General features: G+C 38.6%; 1 protein-coding gene across 2 annotated transcripts in view; it reads right to left on the reverse strand.

Annotated features, from left to right (window-relative positions):
- Positions 1–14,216, reverse strand: part of MRC1 (mannose receptor C-type 1) — a 116,869-nt gene extending 102,653 nt beyond the window's left edge. For both annotated transcript variants that reach the window (XM_027594943.2, XM_027594942.2), the window contains exons 1-2: positions 14,030–14,216; positions 1,612–2,013 (exon numbers count right to left, since the gene is read on the reverse strand). In XM_027594943.2, the coding sequence (XP_027450744.2) occupies positions 1,612–2,013; positions 14,030–14,090 (463 nt within the window). In that variant the 5' untranslated portion in view covers positions 14,091–14,216. The remainder of the gene's footprint in view (positions 1–1,611; positions 2,014–14,029) is intronic.
- Between the last annotated feature and the right edge of the window lie 6,364 nt (positions 14,217–20,580).

The following is a 20,580-nucleotide window of genomic DNA, read 5'->3' on the forward strand; positions in this document are numbered from 1 at the left end:
ATAGCAGGAAAACACAAAGGGTGGTAGGGATTGGGGTGGGGCCTATGTAACTTCAGTGATACATTTTTAAATAAAATAAGAAGTCCAATGTCTTAGCACCAGTCTTCCTTGTTTTGAATCCCTCAATTAGGACTACTGTCCCATCTGTGGAATTTGATTCAGTCAAGTTTGGTTCACTCTTTTCCTGCTAGTTTTCTATCAAGTTTCTCCTGAAAGGTTACTCTACTTAGGCTGCCTTGCCTATAACTTCTAAACCTTCATTATGTTCAATAAGTGCCTCAAAATAGCCTCTTTCTGAGCTCTTCATCTCACTCTTCAATGCCTACTTTTCCTCCTCTTCATAATGAAGGAAAATGGAAAGCTGACAAATTATGGCCTCACAAAGATCTAAACTCTGAAGCTCTGATTAGCTATGACAACTAGGTTCAACCAATCTTTGTAGCCTCAGTAACACAGTAATTTTGGAAACAGGTAATCTCTTATCCCAAATGGCAGGCTCTTCCTCTGACCTTGAGGTTGTTCTCGATAACACTTCCAAATGACTAAGTGTCCAAACCTGGAATGTGGTTATAACATCATCTGACACAAGGAGGCTTTGTAAAAGGCTTCAAGTTCTGTTTTGTTTGTGTTGTCTCTGCGCAGCCACCAGAGAATGAAATTTGGCCAAGATAAGAGAAAACTAAATACCCTGGTTTTATTTAACCTTCAAGAGCTTATGGAACCAACTTCATATAAAATTATTTTCTGCCCCACAGGTGCAACCACTTTCTAAAATAGCTGACTATGTTGCTTGTTAATTTACAGGCCAATTTCTTAGCCTTTCTCATCTTCTGATTATTATAGTCTTTTAATACCCATAAAGTGACAGAGAAACACTGAAAAACTTAAAAGATCAAGGAATGCCAAGATTTCATTTTAGGCACTCTGACTTGGTAAAGAATGTTTTTTCATAGGTCATTTCTCTAGGGATAACTTAAACCAAAGGCAAAGAAACATTTGGTTAAATTCATTTATCACTACAAACATATAATGTCAAATGGGATGCTTTTGGTCAAAGACTACAGTGAAAATTCATTTCTAAAAATTGTAATCCATAGGGGCGCCTGGGTGGCTCCATCGTTAAGCATCTGCCTTCGGCTCAGGTCATGGTCCCAGGGTCCTGGGATCGAGCCCCACATCGGGCTCCTTGCTCGGTGGGAAGCCTGCTTCTCCCTCTCCCACTCCCCCTGCTTGTGTTCCTGCTCTCACTATCTCTCTCTCTGTCAAAAAATAAATAAAATCTTTAAAAATAAATAAATAAAAATTGTAATCCATAGTTTAAAAAAAACCTTAGCAAAAGTTAAACACACACACACACACACACACACACACACACACACACAAAGCAATCATTCCATTAATTATAAACAGCTAAAATATCATTCAGGACTTTTTACTATACTTATTCACTGTCATTTTCTCATAGAACACAAAATAGTTTAAAACACAAACATAATCAATTAATAATTCTAGCACAGACTAAACAAGAATATACTTATTTTCTTGAATTAGGTTCCAACTAAGAAGATGAGAAGAATTGGACAGGAAGTCAAGACATTCCATGCTTCTTACCTTCATAACCTCTAGAGCATAAATCATCTGTGGTTCCATAGATTTTCCATCTGCTCCATAAACCGGAACCCTTGTAGAGCATAATATTCTTTTCTTGTTTATTGCCATAGTTAAAAAATAAATCTTCTCCCTTGATCCCCAAAAGTGTGTCATTTTTGCACTCCCATTTCTGAAATTCGCTCTTCGGGTCACAGGCATATAGAGTGACAGCAACCCAATCCGTTTTTGATGGTACCCCCAAACACAATTTAAAAGCAACACTCATAATCCGGGATTCAGACACCCATCGGAATTTCTGCGCCTCATTGTCCTGGTTGCAAACTGCTGTTTGGACTGCACTGGGACTTAATGCTTCCACGCAGCGCTTGTGATCTTCATTATATATCAAAAATTGCTTAGTGTCTGTTTAAAAAAAAAAAGAAAGAAACAAGAAAAGATGCTTAAATGGATACATGTGACAAAGAATATTTTAGGTCAAAATTCCCAATGTTTCCATTTCCATAAAACTTATGATCCCAGGAGAAGGTGTGAAGGGGACTCTGGGCCAGCTCAGCTCCCTCTGTGAGGGGCTGGAGATGGTGGGGGGCGGTCCTTGAGGCTGGAGAGAGAGACTGGGGGGAAGGTCTCTTCTGGGAGAGCACAGGGCCCCAGCAACTGGCTGGAAACCCTCACGACATGCTAGTTCATTAGGGGGAGCATTACAAAAAGGCCTGCCTTAAATGCACACAAATTGTAGTGTAGTAAACATAGAGGTAGAGAACAGAGAAAGAAATAATAACCATCTGAGAAAAGAAAATTTAGATATGAGGGATGCCTGGGTGGCTCAGAAGGTTAAACGTCTGCCTTCAGCTCAGGTCATGAGCCGAGGGTGCTGGGATGGAGCCCTGCATGGGGCTCCTTGCTCAGCGGGGAGTCTGCTTCTCCCTCTGCCTCTGCCGCTGCCCCTGCTTATACTCTCATGCTCTCTTGCTCTCTTTCTGGCAAATAAATAAATAAAATCTTAAAAAAAAAGAAAATTTATATATGAATACAATAAGCTGTAGAATTAAATATATGTGTACCCTGGAATAGAATTTTGAAGTCTGATTCATCTCTACTCTCTTTGAGATAGAGGAAGCTCATACATAATTATTCTAATTATAACATTAGCGAGATTTTTTGTAACTTAAAAGATAATTTTATTTTAGGAAGTTTTACCCTTATGTCCAGCAAATCTTTGAACTAAATGCTTTCCGAATAGCCACGCTAGAGAAGTGTTTTGTTTTGTTTTGTTTTGTTTTCCCTTGCAACAATAGATAACTTAGTAATGTAGCATCTAGAGTTAAGTTAGTATCTGTTATATAATTTTAACTTTCGGGGCACCTGGGTGGCTCAGTCGTTAAGCGTCTGCCTTTGGCTCAGGTCATGATCCCAGGGTCCTGGGATCAAGCCCCGCATCGGGCTCCCTCCTCAGCGGGAAGCCTGCTTCTCCCTCTCCCACTCCCCCTGCTTGTGTTTCCTCTCTCATTGTGTCTCTCCCTGTCAAATAAATAAATAAAACCTTAAAAAAATAATTTTAACTTTCATTTTATTGGCATATTCAAGCTAGCTTTTGTATAACAAAAAGATACAAAAATGTACTTATAAGTGTAATAATTTGTCAAGTTTGCAGTAAAGGTTAAATACAATTTTTTATTTCATTTGAGGTAATACTTATGAGAATAACTAAAAATAAAGTGTTTTATTCTTATAGTTTGGGGCTGGTAATTTAAATAAATATGTGTAGATGGCTTATAGTACATAGCTGCTAGCTGGCAAAACTGAACTTCCTGTTGTCAAAAAAAAAAAAGGAAGAAGAAGAAAAAGAAAAAAAAGCATCTGAAAAGCATATTTTTCCCCTTAAAACTGAATTCATGTAAAGGTTTTTCCTTTTTGTTTATTTTTTTTAAGAATAGACAAATGAAAAGAACATACTTTTCATTTTATGACACAAATATCAAACATTACCTCTGAACATCTACTAAATTCCTTCTATTTAAGTGTTCTTTCAAAATGAGCTGGTAGTACTGCAGATATTCAAGGGTCTGACTAAATTAGCTCATTATTTTTAATCAAATCATCCCAGTGAAATGTAACAAAGTAATAAAAGTACTACTAGCAGAGTCCTTCACTGTTTACTAAACATTTTCACAAACCATATTCTATTTACTGTCCTCAACACCCCTGTCAGGTTAGTACCATTGCATTCTGAGATCAGTTCTTGGGCCATCAATTTAGGGCTTACGATGGATCTTTGCCTTGAAAGATTATTTTCCCCTGCCCTGCTCCTGCATCTGCTCTTGTCCCACACTTGTTAGAGACCTCCTGTCTGGGTTCCTAATTTGGTGCTACTTTGAACCTTAGCCAAGCTTCATTGGCTGGGTTTCTCATTTCTGTTGGTTTGATTTCTTGGAATTGGGACTCAATAGAGTCTCAATTCAGAACACCTGCTTCTGTTGGCTTCTCTGGAGTTGACATCTGTCAACTCAGCACTCAATGCCTGGCTGGAGCTCGTCCCATCTAGAGGAACTCCTTCCTGGACTTGATCTCATCTTGTTGTTGCTCATGCCATAGTGTGACAAGATGAGTAACTTTCTGCATTGGCAATAAAATTAAAATATTAAAAATATGCTGTTTTGATCATAATAAAACACAGGAGATAGGAAAACAAAAAGTTAAAAAAAAACAATTACTGTGATCATTTACCACACACAAATGTAAATCTAGGCTCTTCTAATCTAAAAGGGTAATGAAGTCTGAAAATTTTGTCATATAGATCTGTAAACTCAACAATACTACCCTCTACATTTAATTTCTTTGCTATTCTGCCTATTGTTTTCCTATCTAGACTTATCTTCCACTTTTCAGATAGTTTTGCTCAGTAACATCTCAGCAACAGTACTATCTTCCACCTCATACTTCAGCATTATTGAACAGCTGACATTTATTCATCATCCAAATTTAGTCATATAACCCATTGGTCACCAGCCATTTAAGGTAAGGTGCTTGAGAGTTTTCATGCACAAATAGTGTTCTTCCTTCAGAGATTTTTATACTTGTTTGACTTTTATTTCATGTACTTTATTTTCATCTGCATGATGAAATTTTTCTCTAAATATCATGGCATTTAATGAGCAAACATCCAATCTTCTGTTTTTCATTAATGGCACTGTCATCCACTCATATCCCTAAGCCAAAAACCTAGGACATCCTGGATACCCAGCTCTCCCTCACTTTCTAGAACAAAAACAGAATCTACTGGCTCTACCCAGAAATATACTGTGACAATTTTATGTGTCAGCTTGGCTAGGACACAGTACACAGATATTTGGTCAAACTCCAGTCTGGATGTTGCTGTGAAGTTTTGTTTGTTCATTCGTTTGTTTGATAAGATTAACATTTGAATCAGTAGACTTTGAGTAAAGTAGATTATCCTCAGTACTGTGGGTGGGCCTCATCCAGTCAGTTGAAGGCCTTTAGAGATAACAGACAGAGGTCCCTAAAGAGGAAAAATCCCTACCTCCAGATTGCCTTTGGACTTGAACTGCAATATCAACTCCTTGAGTTTCCAGCCTGCCAGTTTACCCCTATAGATTTTGGACTCGCCAGCCTTCACAACTGCATGAGCCAATTCCTTCAATATCTCTCAAAAGATAGAAGATGATTGATACATGGATAGATGGTAGCTGGATGGATGGATAGATGAACAGATGGACAGATGGATAGATGGATACACACACATACAAACACACTCACATACCCTTTTGGTTCTGTTTCTCTGGAGAACCCTGACAAATATATATACACTCTAATCCATTCTTTTCTTTCTTTTCACCCTAGACTGAGCCACCATAGTCTTACTCTAGTCTTCCTCTCTTTGAAATGCAAAGAAGATAACACTTGATCGGGGCACCTGGGTGGCTCAGTTGGTTAAGCGACTGCCATCGGCTCAGGTCATGATCCTGGAGTCCTGGGATCGAGTCCCGCATCAGGCTCCCTGCTCAGCGGGGAGTCTGCTTCTCCCTCTGACCCTCCCCCCTCTCATGTGCACTCTCTCTCTCTCTCATTCTCGCTCTCTCAAATGAATAAATAAATAAAATCTTTAAAAAAAAAAGATAACACTTGATCTCCCAGTTTCCTGGGTGAGATGGGTCTAATATGCTACCTGACTCCAAATTGTAGTACCTCCCTAATGTAATGGGTTGTTTCCACTTAACTATATAAAAGAGTCAGATTTCTTTCTGTTTCTGCATTTTCTTTAGCGGATCACCTGTGATGTGCATCCCATTCTGGTTGAGTGCTTATTCAACCATAATATGTTTTCTTATTCTTCTACCTTTGTGAGAGGTTTTCTAAGTTGGGAGGAGATTTTGTTTTTAACTGTATTTTCTTTTTTTAAAGATTTATTTACTTATTTGACAGAGAGACACAGCGAGAGAGGAAACACAAGCAGGGGGAGTGGGAGAGGGAAAGCAGGCTCCCTGCTGAGCAGGAGCCCGATGTGGGGCTTGATCCCAGGACTCTGGGACCATGACCTGAGCCAAAGGCAGATGCTTAACGACTGAGCCACACAGGTGCCCCAACTATATTTTCCCAACAATTTAAATCCTTCAAGAGTGTGCTACTGTACACAAGAGAAAAACAGTAACCTCCACATCCTAGCTCCCTGGGGGGAAATGATCCTATCCCTGCTCTTACCCACCACCTTCCAGCCACAAGGCCTTTCTGTTCCTCAAACACTTCATTTCCACTTGAGAAACTTCATATTTCAAGTTTCCTCTTCTTGGGATGCTCTTTAAGGTCCCAGCTCAAGTGTCAACTCCTTACCTGCCAGTTTACCCCTATAGATTTTGGACTCGCCAGCCTTCACAACTGCATGAGCCAATTCCTTCAATATCTCTCAAAAGACTATCCAAATTTTGCTCTTTTTTTTCTATATAATATTCATAACCATCTTAAAATATATTCCTTTTAAAAAATATTTAGTTATATTTTGTCCATGTCCTTCTACTGGAATGTAAATCCCACAAGTAGAAAGACTTAATCTTTCTGGTTCAGGACTGTGTCCTCTCTTTTTGGAGCAAAATAGTCCATCCACAAATATTAGTTGAATGAATGAAAGAACATTAATTTAATCTGAAGCATCTTGACTAATAACCCAGATGCATTATTTTATTTAATAACGGATGAATGATGATGGGTGTATTTAATGTTACCTCTTCCCCTAAAAGTTTATTTTTACCAAAGAACAATTTATAAATATTTATAAAGGAGTACCTGGAAATGAAAAATTTCTATTTCAATTCAACCTTATCTATTCTGGTTTCCTTTATTTATCTTTGACATTAGGGAGCAGTGCAAGTTTGACATTGTCTTTGCTAGACAATATAAGGAAACGTAACATTATCACTTTATGATTCCACAATCATCCACTATTCCTTTTATCATGGTCTCTGTACAGTTGTCTCTGATTTCTTCCTCTGAAACAGATTCAAGGCCTTGACCGAAAGGCAACTTGTGGCATTTTTGCCACTATTAACCACACCAATGTTTTCTATGTATAAACATTCTGTTCTCTGTCTATACTAATTATGTTATTACAACAGAAACAGTACAAAGCTAACAAATGAGGACAATGGAATGGCTCTATTCATTTCTCTGCCATCTCAATTATGAGATTGAATGTGTGTTTTTCTTTCTGCTTTCTAAATACTTACACATCAGAAATTTATTTATAGAATTGAGGGGACCCTTCTTCCATCTCATCTCTATCTTCCTCAGCTCATATTAGTTTTTCAAGAAATATGTGCAGGTGCTGTGTAGGTGATATTGTGAGGACAAACCAGAGACAACTTCTGTGCCCCACTGAGCTCCCATCACCTATAGTTAATTCAAAGGCAGAAACCTCAAAGGTCAAAATACATGCAGGAAAGAAGTGGTAAGTTTCAATTCAATATCTCAAGTCAAAATAACTGAAGACTAGATATCCAATAACATAAGTTTGAATGTTCTTTTTCTTTTAACACTTTCCACACCCAGCAAGGAGCCCAATGCAGGGCCCAAACCCACGACCCCGAGATCAAGAGTCAGACGCCTAACCAACTGAGCCACCCAGGCGCCCCATGAGGGTGAATACTCATTTAAGCACATTTTAAACAGTTTAAAGTTTTTCCATAACATTGAGCAAATGATTAAATTTCTAAATTGACTAGCAAAGAAAATTAGGTTATTAAATTCGACTATCTAGAGACAGAACTATTATGTGCTATATTTCCTTATACATTTGTAGACTTTCCCCACTATTGATAAAAGAAATGCTGACCTGCTAACATGAAAAACAATCTTTTGCAAGACAGAGAAGCTGGATATGAGGAAAATAAGTGGATATTTTGTAGCAGATGCTGCCAGAACTCTACTTATTTCTTCTTGCCTTTTGCCAGTTCAGTGCCTATGAGCCCCACTCCTCAATGTCAGCACAGTATCTCTGGGCCTGGGGCGCATCAGAGGACCCTGTGCCTACATGCCACAAAGACAAGAAAGGTCAGAGAATGGAGGCCCCTCCCGGGGTAGCCCTTCACCGGTGACTGATAGCAATTGATGAATAAACACCCTCAATCCCTGCCATGTTGAATGGGATGACTCTGAGGCACGTAGTCCACATTGTCACCCAGAGCACCCCAGCAGGGCTGAACTCCAGGTGTCCACAGTGGTCACTGGCTCCTCCCCTTCCCCGTGTCACCTTCACACTCCTCTGCCAGTGTTTCCTGGGACTGTTTCCCACATGAACTACTTCACTCCAATCACTGTCAGAGATAGTGTCTTAAACAACCCAAACCAAGAATTCTGTCCCTAAAAGCCTCAGTAAATGAATGTAAAACCTACACAGGTGTCCTCCAAGAACTAAAGTTAAGTGAAAAGCAGATATTTATCATGCACCAAGTACCTGCAAAAAAACTATGCCAAGTGCTGGGGGCGGGGGTGGAGGGCAGACTAAGGATCACAGTGTTAGGTTTGGCAATGTCGAACAGAAGAATAAAGGAAAAATTGAGAGTTATTTTAGTTTTCACATTGATCCTTCATTTATTCAAATGTTCAGAGAACCTAATAATTTAAGTCACTGCATTTGGCTCTTTGGGGGGGGGTCCAAGGGTGAATCCAATATGGGTTATGACCTCAGGAGAAAGGAGAGGGCAGGAGTAAGGAATTTCTCAAACTTCCTGTCTCCCTTCCTAAAGATATGAACAGCAACACCCTTCCTGGGTTTGCTCACTCCCATCTCAGTAGGTCTCCCTACTGAGTCTGCTGATCTCTTTACCTGGGTCCTGGATTCTACCCCCTTCTGCCTCTCCACTTGTTCTCCCTTCCTTTCTCTCCTAGATCTTCAACATCAGAATGCCAGCCCCTCCCCCAATTCTAGGACAAACAAACAAAATCTGTAGGTAAGAAGTTGACCTCTGCCACTCTTCCTTCTTCCCCTCACAGTCATGCTAATTAACTAATTAAACTTTATGTATCATAAAATCAAATGACCATCTGATCATGACATAATCACACTGGCTGTGTGACTTTGGTCAAGTTTCTAAACCACTCTGTGCTTCCTTTTTTCCATCTGAAAAATGAGGGGAAAATAATAGGACCTGCTGGTTGTTGTGAGGATTCAATGAGATCATCTAAATAAAGCACTGAGAACAGTTCCTGACACATAGAAACTGCTATCTACCTCTTAAGTATTATCATAAATTTGGGAAAATCAGTCTTGAAGACAGCGTGGAATGGTTGAGAAGAGGATGAGACTAGAGAAAATAGAGCTGTTGCAGCCCAGAGACAGGAACAGAAGAACAGAGATGGTGGAGACTCCAGAGATTCCAAACTCTAGGGACCAGGTAATGTGGTGGAGAAAGGTATATTCTTTGGGGTCAGCAAACTTGTGATCAAATTCTGGTTCCACCATTCGCTGGTTGTGTTGCTCAGTTAGATTAATCATTCCTGCTTCGATTTCCTCATCTGTAAAATAGGGATAATAATGCTCCATGATAGAGTTGCTATGAACTTCTAAATGAGATAATTTATATAAAACACCCAGCATATCATTTTGCACATAGTAAACATTCCAGGAGTAATGCCCTCCTTCCCCTCCCCTAGTGAAAAGTCTAAACAGTTAATACAAATAGAGGGACTAAGTCCTTCTTTGACATACTGTTGTTTTGAACACATTTTATGTCTTTCCTTGTCAAAACACTCCAGCTGACAAACTCTTAGCCTCAGAGCCAGAAGACAATAGTCAAGAATCAGCTCTGGTCCTTATTGGCTAGCTGACTTCTGAGCCTATTTTCTCATGTAGTAAAATGTGGATGGTAACATCTACCCATCTTACTTCAGGATCTGAAGATGATTAATGAATGGGACTAAGGATCTGAATGCACTCTGTGACTTTAGCTTGGTTTGTAAGTGGACAAATTTGTCTTCGAATACTTTCTCCTTTCGAGGTCAGTTTCAATTCTTTTTGAAAAGGTACTTGCTTTCTTACCTGCTTTACCCTCACTTTTGTTCTGACTGATTTCCACTAGTCTCCTCTATGGACCAAACTAACCACATGATGTTTCCATCCAACAAGAAGGCTTGATGGTAGCCAAGAGGCAAGAGGACATTAGTGTTCTCATTTTGACATCAGTTTGACTCCCTCTCTGCCATGGAAATATGCTACTTCAGAAGCTATTTCCTTTTGTTCCATTCCTCTTGTGGCCTTGGTGACCTCTTAGTTCTCCCTTAGCAGCTCGTGTTCCAGTCCCACAGGCCAGATCTGAGTGTTGAAGGATGCCTGTGCTCTCTAGCTCCCTTTTGAAGACAAGGGTCTTTGTCTTTAATGGAGGTTGAGCACATTTGACTCTGTAAAGTTCACATTTAACCAATGATGACTCCTCCTACTGAGAAATTAGGTTCATCACCCTCACAAGGCACTGAATGGTCGTGTAACAAAGCAATCATCATCTTATTTTTAACTGCAATATCCTACATACACAGATCTCCATTTCTCAATTTCAGAAAAATCAGATGAAGTTTGGAACAATAACATAAAAAATAGACAAATATAAGAACAATGGGAAAAAAGAAAGATGACAAGAACTTGGTTTTGCTCAGTAACTTTAGAAAGTATGTCTTAAATCCGGCATCTAAAAGAAGTCGAATGCTTCTCCCTCTGACCCTCCCTCACCCCGTGCTCACTCACTTTCTCTCTCTCTCTCAAATAAAGAATTAAAATCTTTAAAAAAAAAAAAGAAGTCAAATGTAAAGGAAAAAATGAAGAGACTAGAAATAAAATTAGAAATATCATAAAGGAAAATTTTATGAAAATTAAAATGATGAAGGGAATGACAGTGGGGAATTGTTTCTTGAAGAAATTCTAGATTGGTATTAACCAATCATTCATTCAGCAAAAAAAAAAAAAAAAAATTGCTTCTGTTTAATAGAAAGAATACTCTACTGGGAGTCAGGAGTCCTGAGCGCTAAATGGGTTGTTCCATTAACTAGTTGTGAGACTCTGGAAAGATCACTTAACCTGTCAGGACTTCAGTGTTCTTACCTATAAAACATGGAGGTTGGATGCAGCATGAGACTGTGCCAGAGATCAAATTCACTGCATTTGTTCTACATTCACTGGCTAGTGAGGTCCTATTGTTGGCATCTTTTCCAACTCTGCCTCCAGTGACATCACATTGGTAGTTTGAAATCGAATTCTTCTTGCTAACAGATAGCAGGGCAAGAAAAGGGTAAGAACTTCCCTCCCCTTTAAGCTTGGTCTCCTGGCCCCTTGAGGTATGACATGGACGCTCGCAGTGATGATGATGTGATATGTGCTTGGGGAGGTGGGAGAAAGAGTTCCGGGTTGAAAAGAAAAATAAACCACAGAAAGTAGGGAGACATTTCTGTGGGGTCTCTTCATGGGTCGGGAGCCAGGGCAGGGGGTACAGGGGGTAAGGAAATTCATGTACCCTTTTTTCTACTGCTTTGTTACTACGTATCAGTTATTTAGTACTTAGTACTAAGTTACAAAGTAACAAAGTACCAAGAAAGAGGTAAAATCAGATTTATAGGCTCTCAAGGAAAAAAATTCCGGAAGGGGCTCTCTCACCCATGTTTTTGTTTGTTTTTTATTCCTTGAGTAAACAGATCTTCAGCACCTCCCTGCTTCCCCCATATTTGTGCCTATGAAGAGGAAGACATTCATCAGAGTAAGGCATCCTGCTGTCTCAAGGAGGGAAACTTTCCTAAGCAAACTGAGAAAACTTCTTGCCCCAGAACATTAAGAGCCAGTTTGAAGAAAATTAGTATCTATGCTGCCCAATATGGTAGCCCTAAGGGTACACTTGGAATGAGGCCAGTCTGAAGTGAAATGTGTTCTAAGTACAAAATACACACTGGATTTTGAAAATTTAACTTTTAAAAAATGAGTGTAAAAATATCCCAATACATTTTATACTGATTAATCTTCACTAGAGGTATTTTGGATATATTGGGTTAAATAAAATATATTCATAAAATCAGTGTCATCTGTTTCTTTTTACTTTTTTTAGTGTGGCTACATAATGTAACCAATGATGTTTCTGTTGGACTGCCTGGGCTAGAATCCACGTCCCACACGGAGCCCTTGAACTGTTCATCCAGATTCTATTTGAAGACCTCCAGTGACAGGGAACTTATTCCTAAGCAGACTATTCTATTTAAGACAGTACAACTCTTAGATTTTCACTGGTTTTAGTTTTAACCTTTGCGTCCTTAACACAGACTTGCAAGATGAACACTGTGTTAATGTCTAACATCAGCCTGTGGTCTTCTCCCATTTGGATTAAGCATCTCCTCCTTCAGCACCCCTTACTCATTGAGAGATAGGCTTTGTAATCAGGAATAAGGCAAAATACCTTTTCAGACTCCAAGAACTTCAGCATGGTTTCTTGGGAAATCTCTCCTTTAAATGCTTGCTCTCTCCTTTAATGGGAAATCTTTCCTTTAAATGCTTAATATACTGCTTTTATTGGATAATTCATTACTACTGTGGGAACAAGAAGTCACTACTTTTAATAGCTAGCACTTAGGAAGCAATTCCTATGGGCCATACTATGTTCTAAACATTTTCCATTTTATAATTCACTGAATCCTTGCAAAAACATGGTGCAGAGGTAACATTTTGCTCACCATTTTAGAAACAGGGAAACTACAGCACAGAGTAAGTTCCTGGCAGGGGCAGGAGACTTTCATTTGTGTTTTTATAATCACTGCTTTTTTCTTTTTTTTAAGTATGCTCCACACCCATCATGGGGTCCAGCACGGGGTTTGAACTCACCACCCCATGATCAAGACCTGAGCTGAGATCAAGAGCTGGACGCGTAAGTGACTGAGCCACCCAGGTGCCCCATATAATCACTGCTACTTAATGCTCATTATGATTTAATGTTTTCTGTGGTCAGCACCCTCTCCGGGAGTCTCCTGGTGGTGGCCATTTCTGTGTTTTTGTTGTGCTCCCAGTTCTGCCCCCACCATTACATGGAGAGTATGGAGTGCCCTTTGCACAGACTGCACACAGATGACCTGCGCTGATTTGGGGGAAAAGAAGGGGGATCAGGAACCAAAAGTTCAAAGTTGAGATCCCTTCAATCTCATTTCAAAAAAAAAGGGGGGGGGAAATGAAAATTCTAACAGGTACTCTCTTTCTGAAGTTAAACAGGTTGAGTCTAGAGAACTAGAAAAGAGACTTAACAACGTCTTTGAGAATTGAAAAGCTGTGAATCTGTTCCTCCTGAGTAATCATCCGTCTCGGGGAGGGGTGGGTGGGGAAAGAGGAAGAAAACAAGTGTAAGTCAGTTTGAACAACTTAGAATACTGATTAGGATGAACTTTGCAGCTGTAAAAAACTATGGAGGATTAAAAAGTTTGTTCACAGAAAAAGAAAAAGAAAATCGCATGGAATCCATCTTTGGAGGATCATTTATGATCCTTAGACCCACCGTGAAGAAAGACAGCAGTGCCTCCCTCCTTTTGGCCAAAAACTTTCAGAAGATATTTCTTGGTGGCTAGACAGGAATATTGTGAATTGAAAACCAGAACACACAAACTACAGAGGAAATGCTTCTAAGAACAGAGCAGGGAAGGAAGAGTGGGACATGAGAGAAGTCAGGAAGAGACGGGGGTTCTGTGGGGCTGGGGGCCAGGTACTGGCTTGGCTTCCTGGTCCCTGGCTTCCAGGAGGAGGCAACCGGTTTCCCCGCAGAGCCAGTGGTGCAGGGGACTTTTGCTTTCCTCCTCACCACAGGTATTGAAAGGAATCTTATTAACCTTGACCCAAAAGGGAAGGTGTGCCATCGCCCCCAGGCCCCAAGTCAGAAAGCTTCCGCTTTGGTCAACTTACCCAACAGCTGTACAGCGACCGGAATGAGAGAGAGGAAAACCAGGAGCAGGGACAGCCGCATGTCCCAGAGTTTCTCCTTCGCTTGCACTGATAGGAGGGGGTAAGAAGGAACCAAAACAATGCAGGCACCCAATCACCCCTTCCCCTACTCTGTTCTCAGAGCTGCCCTGCTGAAAAGAGGTGTGGAGGAAGCTCTCACTTTTAAAGGGCTTCTGAAATTAGGGAAAACCTCCAATAAGGAGATATCCTGTCACATGAGGGTAGTTGGAAAAACAGGAATTCAAAGTTACAACTTTGCTTTGTAAGCTAACTTCTGAGAAGAGCAGACACAGAGGAAGGGAAGAAAGAGACACATGTGGGAGAGTGGTGAGGAAGGGGGGTGGCAGAAGGGTGATGGTGAGAAGCGCAGAGACAGGCTGGCCTGCAGAGAAGGGGAGAAGTGAAGCAGCTGTTTGCCTTGGGGCTGGCTCAGAAGGGGCTGTGTGAAGAGCAAGCAGGAGGCCATTACCTGGGCTGGAAAGCTGGGGTTCCCTCTGGGAAGCAGCTGAACCAACGGTCCCTCAGCAGACAACCCCAGCCTAGAGTGACAGAAATGGCAGGCACTAAAAAGGACAGTTTCCTGCTGGAAACGTTTTCTTAAGGGCTGGAACTGATTCCCCTCATTATCTATATTCAGTGCTTGGAGTGTCTTTTTTTTTTTTTTCTTGGATTCAGAAGACACAGTTCTCACAGAGCTTTGTTCCTTTAGCCAGAAGAAAAGTGAGAGGCTAAACCTAAAAGGGAATCTCCTCAAGGCTGGCAAGCAGAAAGTTCTCGAAGGCTTTCTCTAGAAAGTTCTCCAGAAAAACATAGAAAACAGTGACAAAAGATCCCTGATGCCCAGCCTCAACGATACTGGTCTTCTTCAACTTCGGAAGTGTCCTCTTAGAGGAGAAAATCTGCTCATTTTGTCACAAGGATGTATATTCATTACACGATTGGGTGGAATTCTTCCTTTAAAAACAAAAATTGGAGCACCTGGATGGCTCAGTTGGTTAAACGTCTGACTCTAGATCTCAGCTCAGGTCTTGATCTCAGGGTTGTGAGTTCAAGCCCTGCATTGGGCTCCATGCTGGGTGTGGAGCCTACTTAAAAAATAATGATAATTTTAAAAATAAATAAAAATAAAAACAAAAGTGTTCATTAAACACAACATTAACCCCTAAACGTCTACTTTATTATTTTTCAGAAGTAAAACATGGGTTAAGAATATCTTGATGCAGATATCAGTAATTAGATAGCCAACCCACACCTAGAATGTGGTAAAGATTAGCAATTCAAAATGAAGCTGCTAGAAACATTGCATTTTCTTGAAAAAAATTTTTTAAAGATTTTATTTATTTATTTGAGAGAGAGAAAGAGAGCCAGAGAGAGAGCATAAGTGGAGGAGAGGGGAGGGGCATAGGGAGAGGGAGAAGCAGGCTCTCCGTTGAGCAGGGAGCCCGACACAGGATTTAATCCCAGGACCCTGGGATCATGACCTGAGCTAAAGGCAGACACTTAACCGACTGAGCCACCCAGGTGCCCCTTTTTTGAAATTTTAAATAACTAGTTTATCATCAAGTGGAAAGCCCCAAGATTGACCATTTTTGTGAAAGTTATAAAAGTTATAAACTGCTTCCTAGGAAGAAATGCGATATAGTCTGCACTGATTTTTTTTTAAACATTCTAAATTTAAGATTATTCAGACAGGGTGCAAAAGGTGGTAAAAATGTAGGACACAGGACAAAAGTTTGGGGTTTTTTTTCATTAAGCTAAGACTTGACTGACAAAGTTGGTTATGAAACAGATGAGAGGCACCTGGGTGGCTCAGTCTTTAAGCGCCTGCCTTTGGCTCAGGTCATGATCCCCGGATCCTGGGATTGAGCCCCGCATTGGGCTCTCTGCTCAGAGGACAGTCTGCTTCTCCCTCTCCCGCTTCCCCTTCTTGTGTTCTCTCTCTCTGTGAAATAAATAAATAAAATCTTAAAAAAAAAAAGATGAAACAAAATGTTTGTTTCTGAAATACCGTTTCACTGATTTATTACACACACACAAAAAGATATTTTAAATGAGTCATTCATGGCCTTTAAGTGTAAATAATTTATATAAATTCAAAAAATTTTGCCTAATTTGGATTTATATCAATTTCAGAAGCAAAGAAAATGTAATTGTATTCTCTCTACACTCACCCCTCAAGGTTTTTTGAATTACAGAAATGTGTCACATGGCCAACCAAGATCATTGGTAAATCCGTGACTTTGAGACAAAAGGAAGCCAACTGTCCCACAAAGAATTTACCCCAAGGCCTTGACCTTATTGAAACAAAAATATATCAGGCTAGAAGGGGTGGACAGGCAAAAAGAAATCCAACACAGAATATGATGGAATAGGAAGCTCTAGGTATCCATCATTTCTTCTAAACAACTATTGAACTGGCAGGAACTGTCTGAAGTAACTATTTTGGAACTCTGGACTCTAGTAGAAACCTTGGAACACCCAATGGAGAACTGGTAAATTTCAACGAATTTCAACCTTTCTCTTATGGTAGTGGCTACCATCCTCCATCCCCAATCTTTGTGGCTGGCGGTGTGAGGGTGGCATACTGAGTTTCTGGAGCAGCTTGCTAGAGCCAGGGTAGATACTAAGGGCCTTGTCCTTCAAAATATCAGAGTTATGGGTTCTGAAGCTTGACCACTGCTTTTAACTGCTTTCAACACTTTTATTCAACATAGTATTAGAAGTTCTAACTTGAGTAATTAGGCAAGAAAAAAAATTAAAAGTATCAAACTGGAAAAGAAGTAAAAGTATCTCTCAACAAGTGAAATTACCTCTTTTCACAGATGGCATGATTTTATAGGTGGAAAACCCTAAAGCTTCCACCAAAAAAATTGTTAGAGCTAAGAAACAAATGAAACACAGTTGAAAGATACAAAATCAAAACACAAAAATCAGTTGCATTTCTATATACTATTAATGAAAAATCTGAAAAGGAAATTAAGAAAACATTTCCATTTACAATAGCATCAAAAAGAACAAAGTACTTAGGAGTAAGTTTAACCAAGGGGGCAAAAGACTTATACAATGAAAGCTACAAAACATTGCTGAAAGAAATTAAAGAAGACCTAAAAAAATGGGAAGATATCCCATGTTCATAGAACTCCATGTTCGTAGATATTAAGAAGACTTAATATCATTAAGATGACAGTACTATCCAAAGAGTTCTATAGATTCATGCAATTTCTATAAAAATCCCAATGACACTTTTTATAGAAATTAAAAAAAAAACATCATGGGGCACCTGGGTGGCTCAGTCGTTAAGCATCTGTCTTCGGCTCAGGTCATGATCCCAGGGTCCTGGGATCGAGCCCCACATCGGGCTCCCTGCTCGGCGGGAAGCCTGCTTCTCCCTCTCCCACTTCCCCTGCTTGTGTTTCCTCTCTCACTGTGTCTCTCTCTGTCAAATAAATAAATAAAATCTTTAAAAAAAAAAAATCATAAAAATCACATGAAATCTCAAGAGATACCACATAGGCAAAACAATCTTGAAAAAGAATACGGTTGGAGAACTCAATTCATACTTCCTGATTTCAAAACTTACCACAAAGCTACAGTAATCCAAATAGTGTGGTGTTGGCATAGGGGAAACATGAGACCAATAGAATAGAATAGAAAGCCCAATTCTCACATATGGAGTCAATTGATTTTTCACAAGGGTGCCAAGACCATTCAATGAAGAAAGAAGTCTCTTCAACAAATTGTGCTGGGAAAACTGTATATCTACATACAAAAGAATGAAATTGGGCTTTTATCTTATACCATATACAAAAATTAACTCAAAATTGATCAAAAGCCTAAATTTAAGAGCTAAAACTATAAAACCTTTAGAAGAAAACATCAGGAAAAATCTTCATGCCATTGGATTCAGCAATGAGTTTTTTGGGGGTGGTGGTGGATATGACACCAAAAGCACAGAAAATGAAAGAAAAAATACATAAATTGGGCTTCACCAAAATTTTAAAAATTGTACATGAAAGGATACAATCAAAAGAGTGAAGACAATCTAGAGAATGGGAGAAAGTATTTGCAAATCACATATCTGATAAGGGATTAATATCCATAGTATATAAAGAAGTACAACTCAATAGCAACAACAACACAATCAATTTTAAAAATGACAACGAGCTTGAGCAGACATTTCTCCAAAGAAGACACACAAATAGCCAATGAGCACATGAAAAGATATTCAACATCACTAGTCATTAGGGACGTACAAACCAAACCACCATGGCGTAGCACTGCACACCCATTGGGATGGCTACTATCAAAAAACCAAAACAGAAAATAATAAATGTTGGTGAGGATGTGGAGAAATTGGACCCCTTGTGCACTGCTGGAGGGAATGTAAAATGATATAGCCACTGTGGAAAATAGTTTGGCCATTCCTCAAAAATTTAAACATATCATTGTCATGTGATCCTGCAATTCCAAAGAACTGAAAACAAAGACTAACACAGGTATTTGTACACCAACATTCATAGCAGCATTATTCATACTAGCAAAAGATAGAAGCAACCCAAGTGTCTATCAGCGGATGAATGGATAAACTAAGTGTAGTGTGTGTCACACACACAATGGAATATTATTCAGTCATAAAAAGGAATCTGACACCTGCTACAAGAAGTACAACCTTGAAAACACTATGCTAAGTGAAATAATCCAGGCAAAAAAGGGCACATATTGTATGATTCCCTTATATGATGTATGTAGAAGAGGCAAATTCACAAGAGACAGAAAGAATAGAGGTTACCTGGGACCAGTGGGGAAGGGAGAGTGAATGTTATTCTTTAGTGGGTACAGAGTTTCTGTTCGAGATGATGAAATGTTCTAAAAATAGATACTGGTGAAAGTTACACAATATTGTGAACATACTTAAAGCTACTGAATTGTACACATAAAAATGGTTAAAGTGGGAAGTTTTATGTTATGAATATTTTACCACATTAGAACAAAATCTGTTACTATATTCTTCTACTAAGTTTTGGTTCTGGTTTTTGCTTAGCTGTTGATGATGGTGGTAGCTTTTAACTAGCACTTCCTTCAAGCTAATAAGGTATTTCTATAAAATTAAGAAAATTCTTACTTTTTTAATTGGCAAGATAATTGCTGAACTATTTCATTTCCTCCTAGACATTCTCTTTCTCAAGCATCATGTACTTCACACCCACTCAATTCCATAAAAGATGAACTTGATGACTCTTTTGCTCTGAAACAGTTCCAAGAAAATTAGCTCAACACATTTTTTGTAACCTGCTCTATCATTCCTCATTCAGAAGTTTGTTTTGTTTAAGCAAGCCTGTCTTTTGATGGGCAAATTTGCTCAAATGGTATCACAGTAATTATGACCCAGAAAAAAAAGAAGATATAATGATGCAGCTGAGTATAAACTTAAAAATTTAAAGTATGGAACACTGTTTCTTTATGTTCTTATTCCTCATATTTTCCAATCCTTACCAAAATATGTCAAAACACCAATAATGCATTTGCAGTTTAATAGAAAACAACTGCATTTCCACAATTTAAAAAAAATCTTTGTATTGGATTATTTATCTAAAATTTGACTTTAATTGTAATTCTCTTCAGATAGAATATTTAGATTGATTATAATTTACAGTATATATATATATAGACTATATATAGAGAGAGAGACTATTTGAGGGCCTGTGAGTTTTATAGTTCTCTAACTGGTGTTCTATTTTGTTTTGTTTGGCACCACACACATCTTTATAATAAACTTATTTAACTTTGCAAAAAAATTTAATTTGAATGTTACTTGATCCATTTTATATTTGAAAAATATTTTAAGAATAAGATTAAAAATGTACTTTATGGTCTGAAAATGACTGAGACTTTATAGTTGGAAGCTAAGACAAAAACATTAGATTTCTTCTCCAGAACTACACAAATGTGTAATGTTACCTATAATATTTAGCAATACAGAATGTGTTATATCTATTCACTGAAATAATCTGTGTTCTCTAAGGTATGAAATGTTCTCAAAGGTATCTAAATCTTTAAAAAAAATACATTGTAGATAAAGAAGGCATTTCTGAAAAATCCAGTAATATTTTAATTTCAACACATGAGAAATTATGAGTTTTTTAATAGGCACATCCTGAAAAATTAAGATTTGTAGAGATATAAATGCAAACTTTCACAGCAAATATTACTATAGTAAATATTATCCAAAACACATTTAAAATCATTTTTTTTATATATTTAAGACTACACTACCTTTTTTTAAGATTATTTTTTAGGACACTTAGTTTGCAATAAAATTGAGAGGAAGGTACAGAAATTTTTCATTTACTCCCCTGCCCCCACATGTGCATAGCGTCCTTGATTATCATCATCTTCTGTACTCTGCTTGTTCATCTTTTTATTTTATTTTTTTATTTTTTTTATTTTTTTATTGTTATGTTAATCACCATATATTACATCATTAGTTTTTGGTGCAGTGTTCCATGATTCAT

Source organism: Zalophus californianus, chromosome 9 (assembly GCF_009762305.2).
Source record: "Zalophus californianus isolate mZalCal1 chromosome 9, mZalCal1.pri.v2, whole genome shotgun sequence".
Taxonomy (NCBI): domain Eukaryota; kingdom Metazoa; phylum Chordata; class Mammalia; order Carnivora; family Otariidae; genus Zalophus; species Zalophus californianus.